The 11,047-nt window shown below is 41.0% G+C and overlaps 1 protein-coding gene across 1 annotated transcript; it reads right to left on the reverse strand.

Moving 5' to 3' along the window:
* Window positions 1-1,322: 1,322 nt before the first annotated feature.
* Window positions 1,323-7,535, reverse strand: LOC137372975 (vascular cell adhesion protein 1-like). The gene is made up of 9 exons (XM_068037558.1): window positions 7,400-7,535; window positions 6,595-6,870; window positions 5,969-6,259; window positions 5,584-5,850; window positions 5,216-5,473; window positions 4,222-4,479; window positions 3,228-3,485; window positions 2,845-3,099; window positions 1,323-2,746 (listed from the first exon to the last, which is right to left on the reverse strand). The coding sequence occupies exons 1-9, from the start codon at window positions 7,467-7,469 to the stop codon at window positions 2,574-2,576; spliced, it is 2,106 nt and encodes a 701-aa protein (XP_067893659.1). The 5' UTR covers window positions 7,470-7,535; the 3' UTR covers window positions 1,323-2,573.
* Window positions 7,536-11,047: the final 3,512 nt, after the last annotated feature.

Consider the following 11,047-nt stretch of genomic DNA (forward strand, 5'->3'; position numbering starts at 1 on the left):
ACTCCAGTTACTGTCTGACTGAAACCCAAACTCCAGTTACTGTCTGACTGAAACCCAAACTCCAGTTACTGTCTGACTGGAACCCAAACTCCAGTTACTGACTGACTGAAACCCAAACTCCAGGTACTGTCTGTCTGAAACCCAACCTCCAGTTACTGTCTGACTGAAACCCAAACTCCAGTTACTTTCTGATTGAAACCCAAACTCCAGTTACTGTCTGACTGAAACCCAAACTCCAGTTACTTTCTGATTGAAACCCAAACTCCAGGTACTGTCTGTCTGAAACCCAAACTCCAGTTACTTTCTGTCTGAAACCCAAACTCCAGTTACTTTCTGACTGAAACCCAAACTCCAGTTACCTTTTGACTGAAACTTGAACTCCTGGTACTGGTCTCGGACCAAGAGCTGCTATCTGACCACTCTGGGCTTCCCTCCAATTGCACCAGAACTCCCAAAGGTACAAAGCCATTGATTTAAACTGTTTGTTTAATCCTACTGCTCCATCGGTACTTCTGTCGATGGTTCTAATCTATGTTCATCAAATTTGTACAAATTACATGTCCTCAGTGTATTAGCTTTTCATTCCACTCGCAGCAAAATATTTGAATCTCTAACCTTTGAACTTCCACATGGACCAATGGAGAAGTCTTATTTCAGTGATTCCCAATCCTAGTGTCATCTGTAGCCTACAAGCTCTCTGTCAGAATTGTTTTATCTATGCTACTGTGCCTGGTGAGCCCATGAACAGTCTTCAGTGTTGATATCAAAACTATTTCACTGTTGTCTTCTTTACCTCTTTATTTTCTAGGAGCTCAAAACTGTGAAGCTTTTCACCTCTGTCATGCTTTCCTGCCTCCAATTATTTATAAACTTTTAAACCCCAAAATTGGCATGAGAGAACCAGTTCTTCATCATTGATTTTTTTCTTCTCTATTACTCTCTTTATCATTAGTAATATCCTGTACACTATGGCCTGTGACCTGGATGTCAATGATTTGTTTACAAAAGGGCAACATTAAAGGGTCCAGTTATTTCTGTGTAATTGATAATCTCTATCACAATTTCTTTGCGATTTCAGCTTTAGAAGTGTTTGAGGAGCCAGGGTAGTTTATTTCACCTGTAGTTCAAAAGTGCGTGGAGACTGCAACTTGCTTTCTGATTACTAAATTTAATCACTGCAGATAATGCACCGCCAAACCCATAATGGAAAGACTTGTCACATTTAAGACACATGCTCTGTCAGAACTAGCAAAGTAACATTGGTGACTTTATATTTTACTCCCATCCCAGCTATGTTCACAAAATATCACCAGCAAGAGCTCTTAAAAAAATCTCCAATTTATTAAAAACACAATTGTCATACAATATAATCAGTCATACATTTATACTCAATAGTTTCCAGATATTCAGTCACCTTAAGAATCAATTAAAACATTAATTCCATCTGGTCACTCCTTTCTGGATTTACAGGAATAGACCCACTGAAAACTTTTAAATCACCAAAAGCATCAATAAAATTCTTATCTCCCACCTTGGGAATTAATTATTTTCACATCTTGTCTGCAAGGAAATTGGAATGTTACATGAATTCTAGCAGCTGTACTAAAAATACATTTTGATAATCAGTTTGCTTGTAGTTTGAAGTTGCTTAATTTGAATTATCCATTAATTTAAAGCTTTTGGAGTGGACAAAAGCAAATACTATTGTTATTAAGTTGCTTAGTTCAGATTACTGGATAATTCAAAATTTCACACAAAAAAAACCCTTTGAATTAACAGGAGCAGACTGTAATGCAAATTGAGTTTAATTTACTTTGTCGTATACAAGTTATAATGAGCAAGATTTCCAGTCCCAGCATATAAGAGCACTTTGATTGGCTCTAGTCCAGCACACAGTACCTAAATCTAACCCAGCAGTCAGTACCTGGATTCAGGCACAGTGGATAGTGGCCTGGATCTATACATCAGGAACTAATTGCAGAATTAGTCCCATATGGATTGGCAAGGAGTACAGCAGCAACTTAACAATTCAATATACATAGACTTCGGCATTACATTCAGGAGGTTGAATTATTTTAAGTACATAAACTGGAGATCAGCAATTTGTAACCTGGCCTGTCCCTTTAATGGAGCAAGACCTACTGTGAGTGGGGAAAATCTAGGACCAGTTAGCAGCTGGCAAACCATACCTGCTTCGTTACCGACGACTAGAAGTCTGATTATGTGCCTTGCAGCCACGGGTCATAAGACACCATAGGCCTATTTGTTGGTGCCAGCGACCATTTTAAAGTGAATTGATGGGACAGTATTATCTACATAATATACACTACAGATCCATAAATATTTGAGGAATATTTACAATAAAGTGTTTTAAGTTCAAGTGTCCCTCGCCTTCCATTCTGCGGATGCCAGCTGTTAGTGATGCTATTGATTCATATTCATAATACAGGGATAATCTTATGTTTCATTTATCTCCTGCTCTACCATCCTACTTCTAACAGCAGAGCTGTTCGACATTGGAGATTAGACAGCGAGAACAGCAGGAATGTTCATTCCTTCAGTGCTTTCTTGATTCACAATATCTGTTCTCCTGGCATATGGTATGATCCCTTGCAGTTGTTTCTCCGATAAATATAATACAGAGTACTAAGCAGTAATCCTGCAGATCCCAGTGCTGCCCCTGTACAGACTGTTACTACGATTCCTGTAGGATTCTCACCAGCAGGTATTGCATCTAGCTTTGTTTCTGTAGGAGAGACAGGTTAAAAATAAATTTAATCAAAATACTGTCTCCAAGCACCAATACTCACTTGCAATAATCTGCTGAAATTATGTTTTACTTACCCTTAATTTTTATTTCCACAATTCCTGTCTGATTCCCCAATTCATTGATCACTTCAACCTCATAAAGTCCAGCATCACTTTGAGTTATTTCAAGGATTGTAAAGGAGTCGCTGGAAGAGCATAGGACAGCTTCACTGTTGTTCTCTAATTTCTTCCAGATGTAGCTGGCTGAGGAACTGCCGTGAACAATGCAGCCGATGGTGACATTCTCCCCTTCACTGACCAACTTGGAAGGATGAGCCCAAATAGTCAGAACTGTGTGGGGTGGGGCGGGGGGAGGGAAAGAAAGATACATTTTCATGAACAATAATTTGAGTAAAAATAGTTTATTTTTCCAAGAAGGAATAATATGTTGTGATACATTCATTCATTTCCTTACAAACCTTGAACATTGAGCTCGCTGCTCCGAATCTGCCTTCCCAGATCATTAATGGCCTCACATTCATACTGCCCGGCATCATCAGACTGAGCTGCATCAATTATAAATGTTCCATTCTCCAGCTCCAGCTGTCCACTTGCTGACTTCTTCCACAGTACAATCTGAGCAGAGGGGTTCGAGTGGCTGCTGCAGGTAATACTGACACGGTCTCCTTCCTTCACAATAGAGGGGGTGATAGAGAGAGTGGTATCTCTGGGGGCACCTGTGCAGGAAGAGGATATTTCCCATTACATTCACATCCTGAGAAATTTGTTTGCAATCATTGACAATCTGATATCCTGTTTATATTCAGAAAAACCCAGCAACACCAGACACCCGTGGATGGTTGATTTGGCTCAAAGGCGACTTATTGTGACTTTATGTTTCCGACCACATGCCTTCTGCTATAACAAAGGAAAGTCCTCAGGGACCAGCAATGTACAACTGCATTCCAGGCCTGTTCCTGCCAATAACCTGTCTGAGTTTGGAAATTTCCATCCAGTTTTAATGAGTACCAACAGAGCACAAAGCTCCCCTGAATTTGGGAACAATCTGAGTCCATGAGAACAGGTGAAATTTGAAACAAGGGAACACTTCTGTGATTGCTGACCAGTAGAATTTGGGGGGGGGGGGGGGGTGAAATTAAGGGAGACTTTACTTTGAACCTACCCCAAGCTGTAACTAACCTGGAAGCATCTGATGCTGATAGTGGATAATAACAATGGGAATGTGTTCTATTTGACAGTGGTAACAGCCTCCATTTTGATAAGCACATTATTTATAAAAGGATGATTGCTAGCAGGAATTCCTTCCCATGGAGTCTGCTCTTCCGGGACAAACCCAGCATTACTTTACACAACAATGTTGTTGGGGACTGTTGGTACTTATGGTGTATTTCTCTTTGTTAATCTTACACTGTATAAAATACAAATAAAATGTTTCAGAGATAGGGTACTGACCTAGAACAGTCAGCTCCCCCGTTGTAGTGTCTGTCCCCAGATCATTAATGGCCTCACATTCATACTGCCCGGCATCATCAAACTGAGCTGCATCAATTATAAATGTTCCATTCTCCAGCTCCATCTGTCCACTTGCTGACTTCTTCCACAGTACAATCTGAGCAGAGGGGTTCGAGTGGCTGCTGCAGGTAATACTGACACGGTCTCCTTCCTTCACAATAGAGGGGGTGATAGAGAGAGTGGTATCTCTGGGGGCACCTGTGCAGGAAGAGGATATTTCCCATTACATTCACATCCTGAGAAATTTGTTTGCAATCATTGACAATCTGATATCCTGTTTATATTCAGAAAAACCCAGCAACACCAGACACCCGTGGATGGTTGATTTGGCTCAAAGGCGACTTATTGTGACTTTATGTTTCCGACCACATGCCTTCTGCTATAACAAAGGAAGGTCCTCAAGGGCCAGCAATGTACAACTGCATTCCAGGCCTGTTCCTGCCAATAACCTGTCTGAGTTTGGAAATTTCCATCCAGTTTTAATGAGTACCAACAGAGCACAAAGCTCCCCTGAATTTGGGAACAATCTGAGTCCATGAGAACAGGTAAACTTGAAACAAGGGAACACTTCTGTGATTGCTGACCAGTAGAATTTGGGGGGGGGGGTGTGTGAAATTAAGGGAGACTTTACTTTGAACCTACCCCAAGCTGTAACTAACCTGGAAGCATCTGATGCTGATAGTGGATAATAACAATGGGAATGTGTTCTATTTGACAGTGGTAACAGCCTCCATTTTGATAAGCACATTATTTATAAAAGGATGATTGCTAGCAGGAATTCCTTTCCATGGAGTCTGCTCTTCCGGGACAAACCCAGCATTACCTTACACAACAATGTTGTCGGGGACTGTTGGTACTTATGGTGTATTTCTCTTTTTGTTAATCTTACACTGTATAAAATACAAATAAAATGTTTCAGAGATAGGGTACTGACCTAGAACAGTCAGCTCCCCCGTTGTAGTGTCTGTCCCCAGATCATTAATGGCCTCACATTCATACTGCCCGGCATCATCAAACTGAGCTGCATCAATTATAAATGTTCCATTCTCCAGCTCCATCTGTCCACTTACTGACTTCTTCCACAGTACAATCTGAGCAGAGGGGTTCGAGTGGCTGCTGCAGGTAATACTGACACGGTCTCCTTCCTTCACAATAGAGGGGGTGATAGAGAGAGTGGTATCTCTGGGGGCACCTGTGCAGGAAGATGCAGAAAGAAATTAGTGAATTGCAAGAGGGTGTTTCAAAATAACATAATCTGATCCAACAGAGAAACACCTCTTTGTAAGAGAAAGGTTCACATACCCTGAATGTGAATCTCCAGCTCCCTGGTCTCTTTCCCCAGATCGTTGCTAGCTTCACACCGGTAGATTCCTGTATCCCGAACCTGTGCTGCTGGCAGCTGAAGGGTCAGTTTCCCCTCGGCAATCACTGACCAGCCATCTCCTGACAGTTTGCTCCACACAACTCTGGAAGAGGGGTTGCTGTCGGTAACACAGGTCAGCCAGATGTCCTGACTTTCTCTCACCGGCTGAGATGGCGTTACAGAAATATTTGTTAATCTGGGTGGATCTATAGAAAAGGGGAGGTGAAAGATTTTAGTAAATACAATGCGAGCGGGTTTAAATCTTGTAGTTAGTTTTTTTCACACTGTTGAACATTGGGGTGAAATCTCTATCTCGATACTTACACAGAACCTGTAGCGTTAACTTCTTCTCCAAAGTATTGTTTGGTACCTCGTCGTTGAGTAACTGGGCACGGCAGGTAAGTTCTTGTCCCGAGTCCCCTAGTTCAGGCGTTAGATCAAAGCTGACGGTCACTGGTGGATCATAAAACTGCTTTTGTTGTAAACGTGTCGTTCCTTTCAGCAACTCTACCTCCAGACTAACATGATAAACATCAGGAACGGTGCATCTGACGGTGCTTTTCTTACCGACTTCCAGTGCACCGACTGTCTCCAGGATTAGCGCATCTGGGAAAGCTGCAGATAGAGAAACAAAGGATGTCCCACTTAGAGGGGATCGAACAGTTCCTATAGTTTAAAGACCAAACTGACAGCACCGCTCTTGACCATTAAACTATTTATCCCAAATCCACCAAAGCTCCAGGTAACCCATTCACCAATAGACTCCGAAAACATTTCTGAACCTACTGACAAGAAACTAAAGTAATACCAAGACTGACCCTGAAAGGGTTAAAATACTTTTCATCATCTCAAATGTTGAATTCGTTTATAATTATTTAGGTTTTAAAAAATCACCCCGAACATATGATTCCCCATCCAAAACAAAAAGTCAGTGCTGAGTGAATACTCACAGTAGACGTTCAGTTCTATGGATCTCTGCTGTTGCTGATCATTGCACGTTGCGGTGCAGATGTACGTCTCATCATTCTGTTGGGTTACCGGGGCGAAGGTGAGGGTAGATACTGAGCCCTGGCTGCTCACCATTCCCCCAAGAGGTTTATCGGTTGCGGTTCTCCAGCTGAAGCGAGGAGAGGGACAGTCACTGGCTTGGCAGCTTAGCACCAGCTTCTCCCCGATCCGGATCCATGGCTGTGACTTTGGCTGCAGCTCCAATTTGAAGGAAGATCCTGTGTCCAGAAAGGGAAAACTTACAATTTTAAAAAATTCACAAGCACAAGTTTATAAAAAATTGCAAATGTAATTTTAAAATTATAACCACAAGAATGTTTACAAATTTATAAACAATCATTCAACTTTATAAAAAAAACTTACTTGATAAAAAGTTTACAAATTTAATGCATAAAAGTTTACAAATTTAATGCATAAAAGTTTACAAATTGCAATTAAAAGTTCACAACTTCATGAAAAGGTTTACAAATTTATACAAAAAAACTTACAAATTTAGCTTTAGAAAAATTTAGAAATGTATTGTTTTAAAAGTTTACAAGTTTAGAAACAGTTTTACTTTTTTAAAGTTTACAGATTTGATGATATACAAATTAATTTTTTTTTACATTTACAAATGTATTTTTTTTAAGTAGAGGGAAGCCAAAATGGATCTTTTTAATTAGTGTTTGATAATGAATTAATTATAACACGTAGATAATAAAAAAATAAAATGCAGTAAAAAGTAGGATATCAAATCAAAAGACTCACCAGTTGTGAGCAGTGTCAGTGCAGCGTACAGCAGTGATCTTCCACTTGCCATGGTGTAGCGTCCAGTCATAACAAGCTGCTGATGTGTAATTCACTCCTGTCACTGATCAGAGAAAGCTGGTTCGCGGAGCTTTGAGCTCTGCCGCCCATTTTTATAGAGCTGTTTGCCCGACCTGGGAAATTCCCGCTTCAATGAAAAGAATTTCCCAACCACGTGCCTCAACACCCTGTCCAATTACGTTACGGGAACTTCCCATCCAGATCTGCGGAGCCAAAAGCCCTAAATAAAACAATACAAAAACATCACACAAAACGTTCACACAATCGAGGGATATGATTATTGAAAACGAAACTCCGAAGTGTCCGTTATCTGGCATGGTGCAGGTATGTGGAGCCTTGGACGGCAATTTAAGGGAACATTCTGATGTGGAGGCATTTATTAAATTCCACATTAAGTGGGTTATGAAAGTGCAGGAAGACTACGGTGTACTTTTATCCCCGATCTGCGCTACGTTTTCATGCATGAGACCCACCTAACAGACTTGTTCCTTCCCAATGACCCATTGGGTCCCTGTTAGCACCTTATGTAAAATCAGAGATTGAAACAGGCCCTTCGGCCCAATGAGTCTGTGCCGACCACCCATCTATACTAATCCTACACTAATTCCATATTCCTACCACATCCCCACCTGTCCCTATATTCCCCTACCACCTACCTATACTATGGGCAATTGCTAATGGCCAATTTACCTATCAACCTGCAAGTCTTTGGCATGTGGGAGGAAACCAGAGCACCCGGAGGAAACCCACACAGACACAGGCAGAACTTGCAAACTCCACACTGGCAGTACCCAGAATTGAACCCAGGTCACTGGAGCTGTGAGGCTGCAGTGCTAACCACTGTGCCACTGTGCCACCCTGTGAAAAAGTGAAACCTGCTCCTCTCCAATAGCTCAGTCAGTTTAACCACTGGTGTTAAACTGCTGCTATGTGGATTTTAAAAGTTGTATATATAGAGAAAGCGAGTCAAGAGTGCTATAATTGGCCATAGTGCACTGGACTGGGGTGAATAAAATCAAGCAAGGATCCTGCTCCTGATTGTTATCCAGTTGGAATTGATCAGAACAGGATTTGGTTTGGTTGTGATCCTCCCATGGGTGAATAGCTTGCTGGCATTTATTGTTCAGGTTTTCACACGCATAATAGTTGTTTGGCAAATACCATAGGGCAACTGACACCCATGGTACCTTACCCCAGCAAGGAGTAAAAGTCTTCAGCATCGGACAGAAGCAGAGAGGAATTAGTTGGCAGCAAAACTAAGGAGAGAAAAATGTTTAAAGGTGATTGATGTATTACTACTTCTGGGTAAGAGCAGATTGTGCTGAATGTGAGTATTTGATTAAAATAAAGCCCATGCATGTACTTAAACCTAAAGCAAAATACCCCATTTCCATCAACACTTAGTTTTAAGAGAGAATCAGAGATTACTTATTTATTCGGTAAGAAAAAGAGATAGTAAAGTTTCATTGCACTTAAATATGTCACCATATGAAACAGTAGGAAACTTCAGTCTTATTACTGTGGTGTTTAGGAGGACATTTGGCTGTTGCATTCCTTCAAGGGAGGTTATGCAATAGATAAAACCAAGTTACAACATTCCTAGTCCTGCTCAAACTCTCCACAGTTTCTAAATTAAATAAATTATATGTAGATAGTTTCACAGACTTTTGAAAACAGTGACAAAATAGGTAACATCACACCCCAAAATTATGAGCTGGTATGTCAACATATCATTCCTACAATTCTTAGGGATAATACAAACTTACAAAAAGAATGAGAAAGGCTATTGGGCCCATCAAGCTTACCCTATCCAGTTGCTGGTACAACCTTTTAGCCATTCATCCAATACTCATTGGCAATGTGATCTTCTATACTATAGTACAATAATATACTGTATACTATAACACTGTATTATGTGGCTCAGATGGTGGCATAGTTTCCACTGACTCAGAAGTTATGGATTCAAGTCCTATTCTAGAGCTTGAGTGCAATAATTAAGGCTGATGCTCCAGTGCAGTACTGAGGAAGTGCTGTCTTTTGGATGGATATTAACAAAATTGAGGCTCATGGAATAGGAGGATCAGTGTCCAATTGGATAAAAAAAATTGGCTTAAAGACAGAAAACAGTGAGTCATAGTAAATGGTTGCTTTTCAGTCTGGAGGATGGCAGATAGTGGTGCTCCCCAAGGGTCAGTGCTGGGGCCACTGCTTTTTTTGCTATATGTAAATGACTTGGATCTTGAATACAGAATAAAATCTCAAAATTTGCTAATGATACCAACCTTGGAGGTACGGCAAACAGTGAGGATGATATGAACTGCCTGCAACAGGACATAGAAAGGCTGGCAGAATGGGCAGAAAGGTGGCAGATGGAACTTAATACTGACAATTATGAGGTGATGCATTTTGGCAGAAGGAATAGGGAGAGTCAATATATACTTAATGACACAGTTCTAAAGAATGTGCAGGAACAGAGAGACCTGTGGGTGCATGTGCATCGATCTTTGAAGATGGCAGGACATATTGAGAGAGTGGTTAGTAAAGCATATGGGATCTTGGGATTCATAAATAGAGGTATTAAGTACAAAAGCAGGGAAGTTATTCTGAACCTTTAGAAAACTCTGGTTAGGCCCCAACTAGAGTATTGCATCCAGTTCCAATCACCATACTTCAGGAAGGATGTGAGGGTCCTTGAGAGGGTGCAGAGGAAATTTACCAGAATGGTTCCAGAGATGGGGGATTTTAATTACAAGGTTAGGTTGGAAAAACTGGGGGTTTTCTCCTTAGAACAAAGGAGATTGAGAGAAGATTTAATAGAAGTGTACAAGATTCTGACAGGATTAGATAAGTAAGTCAAGGAAAAACTGTTCCTATTAACTAATGGTACAAGGACTAGGGGATACAGATTGAAGGTTTTGGGTAAAAGTTGCAGGGGGAATATGAGGAAGACCTTTTTGACACAGCGAGTGGTAATGACCTGGAACTGCCCACATGGGTGGTGAAAGTGGAGACAATTAATGACTTCAAGAGGATGTTGGATGGCCATTTGTGAGAAATAGACTTGCAGGGCTACGGGGATCGAGCCAGGGAGTGGGACTGACTGCATAGCTCTTTGGAAAGTTGGCATTGACTCGATGGGCCAAATGGCCTCCTTCTGTGCCGTAAATGACTGTATGACTCTAAACCGAGACCCCGTCTGCCCTGTCACATGGACATAAAAATTCCCATGGTACTATTTTGAAGAAGAGCAGTGAAGTTACTCCCAGTGTCCTGGCCAATATCTATGTGTCAATCAACATCACAAAAACAGATTGTACGGTCATTGTGTGGGAGTTTGCTGTGCACAAACTAGCTGCTGAATTTCTTACATTACAACAGTGACTATACTTTAAAAGTACTTAATTAGCTGGATGTTTTGTGGTCTTGAAAGGCACGATATAAATTTAAGTCTTTATTTCTGAAAGAGGTAGAAAAATATAGAAAAAACCCTTGGACAATTCAGGTAAAACTCAAGGATATTCCCCTCGAATTCCTAAAGGCAGTCACAAGGACTGCAGCAGGCCACGGTTGCGAATGACTCATCATAGT

This window comes from Heterodontus francisci, chromosome 8 (assembly GCF_036365525.1).
Source record: "Heterodontus francisci isolate sHetFra1 chromosome 8, sHetFra1.hap1, whole genome shotgun sequence".
In the NCBI taxonomy this organism is placed as follows: Eukaryota; Metazoa; Chordata; class Chondrichthyes; order Heterodontiformes; family Heterodontidae; genus Heterodontus; species Heterodontus francisci.